General features: G+C 39.9%; 2 protein-coding genes across 2 annotated transcripts; both read left to right on the top strand.

Moving 5' to 3' along the window:
• Positions 1-4,828: 4,828 nt before the first annotated feature.
• Positions 4,829-5,752, top strand: LOC113038102 (olfactory receptor 52D1-like). The gene has a single exon (XM_026195303.1). It carries the CDS (start codon positions 4,829-4,831, stop codon positions 5,750-5,752), a length of 924 nt encoding a protein of 307 aa, XP_026051088.1.
• A 7,312-nt stretch (positions 5,753-13,064) lies between these two features.
• Positions 13,065-13,988, top strand: LOC113038101 (olfactory receptor 4S2-like). The gene has a single exon (XM_026195302.1). The coding sequence runs from the start codon at positions 13,065-13,067 to the stop codon at positions 13,986-13,988; it is 924 nt and encodes a 307-aa protein (XP_026051087.1).

The following is a 13,988-nucleotide window of genomic DNA, read 5'->3' as shown; positions in this document are numbered from 1 at the left end:
TTATATACTACTCAGTGTACATAAAATAGTTTGTCATTAGCTATGAATTGTGAAAACTGTGAGAAAGAGTGTGATTTTCACAAACATACAAACACACACACACACACACAAACACATACATTTTCTTGGGACATCTGTATGTAATGCAGCCTCAGGATTTTACCCTAAATTTCAGTCTAATTTAATGTTGAATCTCCTCTCACATGTGTGCTCTTTATTTACTGCTCTCTTTTTTGTGTGTGTGAATTTACAGTTTTAACTGTATGTCACCTTTTAGACTATCAAGATCACAATTTTTCCTATTTCATTTTACTGCATACATTATCAGTACCCTGCTCCTGTCAAAAAGGTTATGGTGTAAAAATCGCATTGTAACTTGTCATGAAGTGCCATTTTTAATTGTCCTGGATAAACACTGTGCCAAATACATGTTGTATTTATACATAATCATTTTTTAAAGTCTGATGATCAAAATCCTACAATTTTTGTTCATTTTCAGGGTTAAATTACACTTTAAATAACAGATTCCCAATTTGACCCTAATGAACTGTACTGAATGTACTCTAAGTGTCAATATTGTAGTTTGTGTATCACTGTCATTGTGATTTGTGAGGCATATTAAAAGGCTCTACATTATCCAGCTCAATTCAGTTTAAGCTTTGTTCTTATCAATCACTGGCGCCCGTGCCTGAATGCAAAATTATGGAAAGTGCCTGAAAGTATACTGACACAACTCTGACATCACCAGAATTTCAGTACATATTATGTAACATAATTTCTAAATCATGTATGTCAATAATCATACAAGCCTATGGAAAATTGGCCAATAATCAGTCTGAAGTTTGTTTATGCTGTTTTGCTTTTTTTATATGCCACATTTTTTTCTTTTCTTTTCAAAGAAGGTGACACAATAGTCAAATAAATCAGTCAAGCGTATGTTGATATTGAAAAGCATTTTAAAATCATGTGGAAAAACATGAAACATGAACATGAAAACATAATGTAACAACAGTGTAGTCTATGTGTTGTTTGTGTGTTTCTGTTGCTGAGTCTGTCAAGTTCCTATGCCTTTCTCCCCTCCGCATCTCTGCACAACACAGCACAGCAGTTTAGGACACAATAATTGGCACATCACAGAACAATCAGCACATCACAAACAGAAGAGAAGCCCCCCCCTCCCTTTACACTTGTGTTTGTCTTGGTGTGGAGGTGAGTGGTGAAGAACAAAAGACTAGACTACTGTATCTGTGCCACAAATTTAAAGCTAATTATCCAAAAGACAAAAGGCAAATATAATTCATTTGACTTACTAACATCCATGACTCATGAGCTAACATGTAATAAGTTAGGAGATATATGTGAGGGAATTACATTTTATTTATTCACATTAAAATGTTAATATATTTAAAGTTTTGTTTATTTTTGTTTTTAAACATATAGGCGTCCCTTTTTTCCACTTGAGGCCCTGCCCTTCAAAATGTCTGTGCTTCCCTGCGATCCAGTCTGTAGGTTTAAGCAAACCATTATTACGTAAACATACTTTTGCATAATTATGATTTATAGTGTTTTAAGTACACTTATTTTACCAATATAAACAAATAAGATTTTACTTTTAACTTAAGTGTATTGTACAAAATTACACTTGAATAACTGTGTGTTAATGCACTTGGAATTTATTTCTTCCAAACTTCAATATACTTTCTTATACAGTAGGCATTATTCCAGTACTTCTTTTTGAAATTTTCATCAACAGCTCCTGCTTTATGAGCTCGGCCTTTCCACATAATATCGATACTCGAGAACGAGTCAATCGTCATTCGTTATCTGGCCCGGCTCGGTGTTCATCTTCTTTTTTCTCTTCACAGCAGTTCAGTCAGTGTACTGTTTGAGTAAATTAATTACTCCGGGATATTGGTTTGTTTTAACTCAGAGGGAGTGTCAGCCACATAAATTATTTTATATTTAGGGATTTCAAACAGGTACTGCCACTATTATTTATAAGTCAGCACTGTAAGGAGTGATACAGTGTAAAGAAAATTAGATTTACTGATGTTTATTTCAATCACTCAACATTTATTAATTGGGAGCTAGAAGCTGTCACGTGTATGTTCCATGTTTAGAGTTCCTGTATGTCCTTATTTGGTCCTTTCTGTTCCTTCCTGTCTGTTGTCATTGATCCCAGGTGTGTCTTTTCTACCCATTGTCATGTTCTGTATATAAATAGTGTCCCAGTTTTGAGTTTGGTTGTCTCCTGTTAAATGTCTTTTAGTTCCATTATATGATGATAAAATTATATATCTGAAGGATTCTCCTGCATCCCACTCCTTCCCAAGTGTAACTTGACAGAACAGCAGACCATTAAAGAGGACCTGGGCTGAGAATCTTCTGCTGCGGATATAGCAGGGGGGACGGCCATTGGAGGACTATGTGGAGGAGTTCTTGAGTCTGATACATCTGGTGAGTTTAAGTGACTCCATGCTTAACCCGGGCTTCTGGATGAGAGTAAAAAATGACAGTCTGTATAGTTTTCTGACTATAGTTGCCCAGGATGGGCTACTGATCCCCTGTTAAGTCCAGGGAGGGAACCTGATTCCCAGTTCCTCCAAGGAAGGACCCCTGAGCTTGCCCCAGTGTCGGCTCAAGCCTCAGAGCAAGTCCCAGAATTTTTTTTTTTGGGGGGGGGGGGGGGGATATGCCATGGCTGAGCCAGCTAGGGCCACAGAGGAACCACCACGGCAACCAAAACTGCCTGATCCACCATGGCTTCCTGATCCACCCTCTACCAGTCCTGCACCAGCCTCCAGGATTCTCCCCCCAATGGTATTGTTAGACAGGACGTGCTGTCTGGGAGGGGGGTGACCTGTCACGTGTATGTTCCATGTTTTGAGTTCCTGCTTGTCCTTATATGGTCCTTGTTCCTTCAGCATTGATCCCATCTGTGTCTTGTTCTCCCATTGTCATGTTCTGTGTATAAATACAGGTGCATCTAAAATAAGAATGTCTTTTTGTCTTAGTAATTCAACTCAAATTGTGAAACTCGTATTAAATTGCATTGCGCACACAGGCTGAAATAGTTTAAGTCTTTGTTTTTTTAATTATGGTGGTGGTGTGTGTGTGTGTGTTTTTATTTATTTATTTTTTTGCTCGCTTTAACAAACCCACCAATTCACTCAATATATTTTTAGTGAATTGTTGGCCTTCTGGAAAGTATGTTTATTTACTATAGATGTACTCATTACTTGGAAGGGGCTTCTTTTGCTTTAATTACTTCCTCAATTCAGTGTGGCATGGAGGTGATCAGTTGTGGCACTGCTGAGGTGGTGTGGAAGAACGGGTTTTTTTGACCGTTGCCTTCAGCTCATCTGCATTTTTTGGTCTCTTGTTTCTCATTTTCCTCTTGACACTGCCCCATAGATTCTCTATGGTGTTCAGGTCTGGTGAGTTTGCTGGCCAGTCAAGCACACCAACACCATTTAACCATGAACCATCAACTTTTGGTGCTTTGGCAGTGTGTGCAGGTGCCAAATCCTGCTGGAAAATGAAATCAGCATCTTCAAAAAGCTGGTAAGCAGAAGGAAGCATGACGTTCTCCAACATTTGGACTTTGGAGCACTGGGCAACAATCAAGTTCTTCTCCTTAGCCCAGGTAAGATGCCTCTGAAGTTGTCTGTGGTTCAGGAGTGGCTTAACAAGAAGAATATGACAACTGTAGCCAAATTCCTTGACATGTCTGTATGCCTTGAGCCCAGCCTCAGTCCATTCCTTGTGAAGTTCACTCAAATTCTTGAATTGATTTTGCTTGACCATCCTTACAAGGCTGCAGTTCTCACTGTTGGTTGTGCATCTTTTTCTTCTACACTTTTTCCTTCCACTCAACTTTCTGTTAACATGCCTGGATACAGCACTCTGTGAACAGCCAGCTTCTTTGACAATGAATGTTTGTGGCTTACCCTCCTTTTGAAGAGTGTCACTGATAGTCTTTTGGACAACCGTCAGATCAGCAGTCTTCTCCATGATTTTGTAGCCTAGTGAACCAAACTGAGAGACTATTTTGTAGTTAATGAAATCTTTGCAGGTGTTTTGAGTTGGTTACCTGGCATGTCACCATATTCTAATTTGTTGGTGGGTTTATTTTAAATGTGAGCCAAAATCATCACAATTAACAGAACCAAAGACTTAAAGTACTTCAGTCTGTGTGGACTAAATTTATTTGAATTTCACTTGAATTACTGAAATTGACTTTTCCATGAAATTTTAATTTAATTAGATGCACCTGTAGTGTTCCAGTTTTGAGTTAAGTTATCTGCTCTTAAATGTCTTTTATTTCCTGTATATGCCCGTTGATTAAATTCTATATCTAAAGAATTCTCCTGCGTCTCCTCACTCCTTCGCTAGTGTAACATGACTGAAGCATTGTTTTATTGGGTAAAATTACTAAAAAGCTTTAAATGGGTGTGCAGAAACGTTTACAGCCTGTGTTGAACTGTTTGCACAGCAAATTTAATCTCCATTTTAACAAATCAAGGGTTTTTACAAAGTGTTGTCGATGTATGCATAATTAATCCCAAGAAATTTTTGAATCTCTTATGTATTTCCCTAATGACAAATCACTAAATATAAAACCAGACAAGATCTCACCACTTTGTTGCAACACACACTCATCTGTGAATACTTTACATTTATTTTACTTTTTTTCTTGAAACAAAATTGAGACTTTATGAAATGCTTGCATTAGCCGTGTGTTTTACTGACATGTGACTAATATTTTCTCATGTTGTACTGCATAGTTATTTCATGTGATTTTAAGGACTGCACTATGAATAACATGATGGATAATGTGTCTTATCCTATGATACTGACTCTTATGGTACCAAAAGAAACTAAATCCTACAAGCATATATATTTTATATGCTTTCTTGCCTTATATCTCCTGATAATGTCAATTAATATTAGTCTTGTTATGGTCATTATAATGGAGAAAGCTCTTCATGAACCAATGTACTTGTTCTTGTGTCATGTGTGTATAAATGGGGTTTTTGGAGCCTCTGGATTCTACCCAAAAATTTTGTCTGATTTAATATTTGACTCATATGTGATCTCCTTTCAGATGTGTGCTCTGCAAGCCTATGCTATCTACAGTTCTTTACTTTCTGATATCACAATATTAACAGTGATGGCTTATGATAGATATGTAGCCATATGCAAACCTTTGGAGTATCATTCTAAGTTAACTAAAAACACCTGTGTGAAATTAATTATTTTCTCATGGATTGTTCCCAACTGCTTTTGCATTACAGCAGCCCTGTTTTCAAACTTGAGACCTATTTGTAAATATCACATTGACAAATTATATTGTGACAACTGGTCAATTGTAAAACTGTCTTGTGAATCATCTTTTGTTAATAACGTCTTTGGATATGCTATAATTGTTATATTTTTTAGCTTTATAATTCTTATTATAGTGTCCTACTTTAAACTGATCTCTGCATGTAAATCATCTTTAGAAAGCAGAAGGAAATTCTGGCAAACATGTTTGCCACACATATTTTCACTGTTGAATTTCACTTTTGCCATTCTTTTTGATAGTATGTATAGCAGATATGGTACAAATGACATTTCAGAGAGTTTGCGTAATTTTTTGGCTCTTGAACTGGTGATAGTCCCACCTGTGTTCAATCCTCTAATCTATGGATTAAATATTAGAGCAGTGCGTAAAAGAGCCTTTACTTTGTGTTGCATTAAGAGTAAATGATTCACTTGCACAAAAAATTTGTAAAACCTTTTTTTTCCTGGATTTTTAAACAATAGTAATGACAGTCTGGTTTTCATATGTATGTATGTATGTATGTATTTGTGTGTGTGTGAGAGTGTGAAAAAGAGAGACAAAATATGGTAAAAGGTGTGTTTTAATAAGCATATACAGTAACTAAATATATATATATATATATATATATATATATATATATATATATCATGATTAAAAACGCTACAGTTGGGCATTGTTTGAATTTTAATGATTCCAATTCTTGTCAATTCCTAATTTTGATTCCAATAAGGTAAATAAATGAAAAACCTTAGATATCATCTTATTGCTAAACCTTTTTTCAATAACGCAGTGCAACTGCACTGCCATTGGTTTAATCTGTAAATTTTTAAAAAACCAATGACAGCACTGCGTAGCTGTGCGAGCCTGTGGTGATGCAGTGCGCCAAAGCCCACCAAAATGGGTGGGGCGAATGGCTATATAAGCAGGCAAATCGCCATAGGAAATCAGGTCATACGACTGAAGCGACGACACTGAAGACGCAGACTTGTGGCATGGCATATAACGCAGTACTCGTTCCGTATCTCAAGGAACCGAGGTTACGTTCGTAACCGAGTACGTTCCCTTTCGATACTTCACTCATACTGCGTATGGGGAATGAATTCAACCGCGCTGTGCCACGGGAGGGAACGACAAAAAACTTATCTTGAACACCTTGGGGTCCAGGGGATAAGTGAGAGAGCCGGAGCCATCGAACCCTTAACACTACACTGCTTAAGAGGGAGCTAGCTCCCTGGAGGTGGCACGGTGATGGCGTCTGATAGAGGCCGTTGTATCAAACCGAAAGAACCCGAGCATGCAAGGTCGGGATGTCCAGGTTATAGAATCTGACAAAAGTGGACTGCGAGGACCAGCCGGCCACCTCACAGATGCTTTTGATAGAGACACCACTAAACCAGGCCCAAGAAGAGGCCATCCCTCTAGTGTAGTGGGCTCTTACTCCTATGGGGCACTCAAGGCCCATGGAGGTGTAACATAAAGCGATAACGTCGACTATCCAGCGCGAGAGGCGTTGCTTTGAGTCCGAAGACCCCTTGGCGCGGCCCCCAAAGCAGACAAAAAGCTGGTCAGATTGCCTGAATGGCTGTGAACGCTCATTGTATATCCTCAAAGACCTCACTGGGCAGAGTAAATCCAGCTCTCGCTCACCTGACAAAGGAGGCAGAGCCGAGAGGGAAATTACCTGTGCTCTGAATGGCGTCGAGAGCACTTAAGGGACACTGCCATGCCTGGGTTTTAAAATGACCTTCGAACCATTGGGCCCAAACTCTAGGTATGAAGGGCTCACCGAGAAGGCCTGCAAGTCACCAACATGCTTGACCAATGCTAGAGTAGCAGAATGGTTTTGAGCGTTAGGGGCTGAAGGTCAGCTGACCACAGTGGCTCAAAGGGAGGTCCTTTGAGTGCTCCAAGGAACGTGTGGAGGTCCCAAGTGGGAACGGTGAGAGGACACAGGGGCTTTAAACGCCTAGAACCTCTCAGGAAATGCACAATGAGGCTGTTTCAAACCACAGATTGGCCAGCGATAGGAGCATGAAATGCTGCAATGGCTGCTACGTACACCTTGAGCGTGGAAGGGGTAAGACCTTTGTCTAGAAGCTCTTGGAGAAATGACAGTATCAGAGATATGTCACATTCAACAGGGTCATCGTTTTGTGCTGAGCACCAGTCTTTAAAATTAGTCCTGGATGATAAGAAAACTAAATACATGGTCTTTTCTAGGAAACACAAGTCTGATTCTTCTCCCACACCTCTTAACACTCTGCAAGGTAACAGTATAGAACTGGTCTCCTCTTACAAATATCTAGGGTTTGTGTTGGAAGAGGACTTATCATTTAAGTTACATGTTCAACAACTGTTGTCTAAGTTAAGGTTGCAGCTGGGGTTTTATTTTCGCAATACTGCATGTTTTTCACAGTCAGCCAGGAGAAAGTTGGTGGAATCTACCTTCTTACCTATCTTAGATTATGGAGATGTTTTTTACAGAAATACCACTAAAGCTCTCTTACAATCATTAGATTCTGTTTATCACTCTGCTCTTAGATTTATAACTTGCACAAAATATCACACTCATCATTGTACACTGTATGAAATGGTATGTTGGCTATATTCTTTTAAATGTTCCTTTAATGAAGACAGAGTTTGGAAAAACTGCTTTCATTTATAGCGCATCAGCTGCTTGGAATGAGATCCAGAGATCATTGAAACTTGATGTACTTATTTCAATTAATGAGTTCAAGTTATATCTCAACCAAACATTCAAATCTGTCTGTACTTGCTCTTAACGTTTAATCCTGCTTTATTGCTGTATATGTGTGTGTTGTGTAACTTTTTTATGTAGTTATGTATATTGTGTGCTTCTACCTTGGCCAGGGCTCACTTGTAAATGAGATATTTATCTCAATGTGATTATTTCCCTGGTTAAATAAAGGTTTAATAAATAAAAAAAAAACAGTCAACGAAGACTGACAGTTGACTGGTGTGTAGCCCGTCCCCGGGGAGGCTTAGAGGCTCCCATCGAGGGACCATACATGCAGAGCCCAGAGTTCTGGCCATGGATGCCAGATTGTCCTGTTTGCCTGAGAGAGGAGGTCCTGCCTCAGGGGGATCGGCCATGGGGCTTTTGTCGAAAGGACGAGGACCAAATTTGGCTCCTCCAGAGTGGGGCCACCAGGAGGACTCTGTGCCTGTCTTCCCTGACTCGTCTGATGACCTGGGGGATCAGAGCGATGGGGGATAGCATAAAGAAGGAGGCTGGGCCAGTTGTGGGCCAGCGCATCTATGTCCTTTGAAAAATAGGTTGGGCAATGAGAGTTGCTTTCTGAGGCGAAGAGGTCGACCTCTGCCTTCCCAAAAATCTCCCAGATTTTGAGAACCGTCTGGGGATGGATCATCCACTTGCCTGAGGGGACATTGCTCTGTGAAAGCATGTCTGCTCCTAGATTCGTCTTGCCAGGTATATGCGTCGCCTTGAGTGTCCACAGCCTGGGTAATGCCTATTCAAAGAGGTGCTTATCAGTGCGCAGAGGTGGCTGGACGAAAGGCCGCCTTGGTGATTTATGTAGGACACCACTGTCATGCTGTCCAACTGGACTAGGACATGGCGCCCCTTCAGGATGGCCTGAAAGGATTGAAGGGCTCGTTGTACCGCCAGCATCTCGAGGCAGTTGATATGAAGATGGCTCTCCTCATGCGACTACGAGCTGAAGGTTGGTCTGCCCTCGCATAGAGCGCCCCAACCCAGGTTGGATGTATCTGTTGAGAGCACCGTCCTTCTGGAAACCACCTGTAGGGGTACCCCATGGCTGAACCAAACAGGGTTCATCCAAGGCTCCAGGGCTGCTAGACAGGCCTGGTTGACCCTGATGCGAAAGCGGCCACACCTCGTTCATGCACTTCGTGAAAGTGCGGGGAGCTAGGGACAGGGACAGCCCAAAAGGAAGGACTGTATAGTGGTAAGCCACACCCTCGAATGCGAATCTCAAGAATCGTCTGTGATGGGGGGCTATCTGGATGTGAAAGTATGCGTCTTTCAGGTCCAGCGAGAAGAACCAATCCTCGGGGCAAATCTGCGTGAGGATCTGCTTCAATGTCAACATCCTGAACTTCCGTTTCATCAGGGAGAGGTTCAGGAGTCTGAGGTGTAAGATGGATCCGAGACTGCTGTTGTATCACGTACTGTAATTCCTAATGCTACCTCTAGGAACATTGTATTGTAAGAAGAGGTGGATTCAACAGGGAAGAAGAAGAAGGGGCTTAGTGAAAAGACATGTGAAGTTACTGTTCAGAATAAAGTGAGGTCTGGAAGATAATCGTCGTGCTTATTACTTATACAAAACCTAACAACCGCCATCTTTCTTGGGGACAAGGAAATAATGGCTGTAGAACCCCGATCCACTTTCTGAGGGAGGAACTATCTCTATGGCTCCGTTTCTTAGCAGCGTCATCACTTTGGTACGGAGGACCTGAGCATCATCCAGCTGTACCAAAGTGGGAATTGGGGGAAAGTGTAAAGAAGGAGGCTGGGCCAGTTGTGGGCCAATGCATCTATGTCCTTCGAAAAATAGGTTGGGCAATGAGAATTGCTTTCTGAGGCGAAGAGGTCGGCCTCTGCCCTCCCAAAAATCTCCCAGATTTTGAGAACCATCTGGGGATGGAGCATCCACTTGTCTGAGGGAACATTGCTCCGTGAAAGCATGTCTGGTCTTAGATTCGTCTTACTAGGTATATGAGCGTCCGCAGCCTGGGTAATGCCTATTCCAAAAGGCATTTTGCCAGTGCACAGAGGCGGCTGGACGAAAGGCCGCCTTGGTGATTGTAATAATATAATCTCCATAATCATTGGGAAGAAGGAGGCGGGAACTCGCAGACAATCAAAACGAAAACTTTAATTACAAAATAAACACAAAACAGTGCATCAGTCCCTCACGGACGACTGACGCGCACAAATAAAAACCAAAACATAAACTAAAGCCCAGGCCTGGTCCTCTCTCGTCCTTCACTGTCGTCGCTCCAGTTTTATATCCTGGGTCGCAGGTGTCGCTCATTTCCCAATCACTCCACCGGCCTTGCTCGTTCCCACATTCCTCGGCCCCGCCCCACTCGTCACAGTGATTTATGTAGGACACCACTGTCATGCTGTCCGACTGGACTAGGATGTGGCACCCCTTCAGGATGGCCTGAAAGGATTGAAGATGATCCACAGTGCTGACGCTCTCCAGATGCAGAGAAATTCTGCCTTTGTTCATAACTACTCCTCTAGCCCCAGCTGGCAGGCTTTGGCCAAAGGTTTTCGTCAGGCCAAAAAAACCCTGGCCATTGGCCCCGAGGAAAACCCGACAAGTCACGATCAAGCCCCGGAAGTGACAGTGGAAATGTAACTGGCCCTGGCACGCACTAGCATGCCCGCTTTTAGCCCAACAGTGGAAACGTAGCTATTGTGGAGCTTTAGCCTCATGTCCACTTTTGCATGCTTTCCGTAGAATTCGTTCATGTGCTATTCGGAAAAAGTATGACTAATCAACTTGAATTCCATAACTTATCGCTGGCGTGGTGAGAAGATGATCTGGTTCATATTTCATGACAATTGGTTTAATGGCCTGGGACGAGTTCAGAAAAGTAGTTTTTACGAACAATTGAAAATAGCTAGAAGACTAACTTTACCGCAAGCGGTTCTATGGGCTGCCATAGACTTGCAGTGGAAGAAAAAATATCACGCTAACAGACACAATAGGTACCTAAGCACCTTTGGTGCTTGGCCCCTAATTAGATACAGGTTTACTCAATACTTGTTAGGGGCTCCTTTAATTTATGCTTTAATTACTGCCTCAATTCAGCGTGGCATTGAGGTGATCAGTTTGTGGCACTGCGGAGTGGTATGGAAGCCCAGGTTTCTTTGACAGTGGCCTGCAGCTCATTTGCATGCTTTGGTCTCTTGTTTCTCATTTTCCTCTTGACAATACCCCATAGATTCTCTATGGGGTTCAGGTCTGGTGAGTTTGCTGGCCAGTCAAGCATACCAACAACATGGTCATTTAACCATTTGCTTTTGGCAGTGTGGGCACGTGCCAAATCCTGCTGGAAAATGAAATCAGCATCTTCAAAAAGCTGGTCAGCAGAAGGAAGCATGAAGTGCCTCAAAATTTCTTGGTAAACTGGTGCAGTGACTTTGGTTTTCAAAAAAACAATGGACTAACACCAACAGATGACATTGCACCCTTAATCATCAACGACTGTGGAAACTTAACACTGGACTTCAAGTAATTTGAGCTATGAGCTTCTCCACCCTTTCCTCCAGACCTTCAGACTTATCTGAAAAGAGGACTTTGCACCATTGGGCAACAGTCCATTACTTCTTCTCTTTTCTTCCACACTTTTTCCTTCCACATTAACTTTTTGTTAACATGCTTGGATAGAAGATTCTGTGAACAGCCAGCTTTTTTGGAAATTAATGTTTGTGGTTTACCCTCTTTGTGTAGGGTGTCAATGATTGCCTTCTGAAAAACTGCCAGAACAGCAGTCTTCCCCATGATATAGCCTAGTGAACCAAACTGAGAGACCATTTTGACCGTTTTGAGTTGATTAGCTGATTGTCATATCACCATATTCAAATTTTTTGAGATAGTGAATTGGTTTTGGTTTGTTAAATGTGAGCCAAAATCATCACAATTAAAAGAACCAAAGACTTAAACTACTTCAGTCTGTGTCCATTGAATTATTTAATACACAAGTTTCACAATTTGAGTTGAATTACTGAAATAAATGAACTTTTCCACAACATTCTAATTTATTGAGATCCACCTGTACTTTCCACCTCTATTTAAAAGGATGGTTTCATCAAAATATCTGTACACATACTGTAGATTTTATAAATGTAGTAAATTATTTGATATCAGGGGATTTAAAACAGGTGCTGCCACTACTTTTTGTAAGTCAGCAATGTAAGGAGTGTTACAGTGTAAAGAAAATTGGATTTACTGATATTTATTAAATCACTCAACATTCACATTTGCTTCCATAATAGTGATATATATATATATATATATATATATATATATATATATATATATATATATATATATATATATATATATATATATATTTTTTTTTTTTTAACAGGTTATTAGGAACGAGAAAAAAAAAAGATTAAAAAAGTCAAGTTCACCCTAAAAAGAATCTCAAAGATCCGTTACATCACACACACACACACACACACACACACACACACACACACACACACACACACTCATATATATATATATATATATATATATAAATGAAATATAATGATATCAAATGGGAGCTAGAAGCATTGATTGATTGCTTAAAATTACAAAAAAGCTTTAAAAAGGGATGTGCAAAAACGTTTACAGCCTCTGCTGGGATGTTTGCACAAGTATTGTGAGCAAATTTGACCTTTATTTTAACAAATCAAGGGTTTTTACAAAGTGTTTTCCATGAGCGCGTAATTACTCCCAAGAAATTTTTTTATATCTCTTATGCATTTCCCTAATGACAAATCACTAAATATAAAACCAAACAAGACCTCACCACTTTCAGTTGCAACACACTCATCTGTGAATACTGTACATTTATTTTCCTTTTTTTCTTGCAAAAAATTGATGCTTTATGAAACGTTTGCATCAGCTGTGTGTTTTTACTGACATTTGACAAATTTTTTCTTATGTTGTACTGCACAATTATTTCATGCTATTTGAAGGACTGTACAATGAATAACATGATGGATAATGTTTCTTATCCTATGATACTGACACTTATGGTGCCAAAAGAAACTAAATCATACAAGAATGTATATTTTATATGCTTTTTTGCCTTATATCTCTTGATACTGTCAATTAATATTAGTCTTGTTATGGTCATTATAATGGAGAAAGCGCTTCATGAACCAATGTACATTTTCTTGTGTTATGTGTGTATAAATGGGATTTATGGAGCCTCCGGATTCTACCCAAAATTTTTGTCTGATTTAATATCTGACTCATATGTGACCTCCTTTCAGATGTGTGCTCTGCAAGCCTATGTTATCTACAGCTCTTTACTTTCTGAGATCACAATATTAACAGTGATGGCTTATGATAGATATGTAGCCATATGCAAACCTTTAGAGTATCATTCCAAATTAACTGAAAACACCTGTGTGAAACTAATTCTGTTCTCATGGATTTTTACCAATGGCTTTTGTCTTACAGCAGCCCTGTTAACAAACTTGAGACCTATCTGTAAATATCACATTGACAAATTATATTGTGACAACTGGTCAATTGTAAAACTGTCTTGTGTATCATCTTTTGTTAATAGCGTCTTTGGATATGCTATAACTGTTACATTTTTTAGCTTTATAGTTCTTATCATAATATCCTACTTTAAACTGATCTCTGCATGTAAAGCATCTTTAGAAAGCAGAAGGAAATTCTGGCAAACATGTTTGCCACACATATTATCGCTGTTGAATTTCACTTTTGCCATTCTTTTTGATAATATGTATAGCAGATATGGTGAAAATGATATTTCAGAGAGTTTGCGTAATTTTTTGGCTCTTGAACTGGTGATAGTCCCACCTGTGTTCAATCCTCTAATCTATGGGTTAAATATTAGAGCAGTGCGTAAAAGAGCCTTTACTTTGTGTTGCATCAAGAGTAAATGA

This window comes from Carassius auratus, chromosome 21 (genome assembly GCF_003368295.1).
Source record: "Carassius auratus strain Wakin chromosome 21, ASM336829v1, whole genome shotgun sequence".
Taxonomy (NCBI): Eukaryota; Metazoa; Chordata; class Actinopteri; order Cypriniformes; family Cyprinidae; genus Carassius; species Carassius auratus.
The sequence above is the reverse complement of the archived record's forward strand: the minus strand, read 5'-3'. Positions and strand labels throughout refer to the sequence as shown.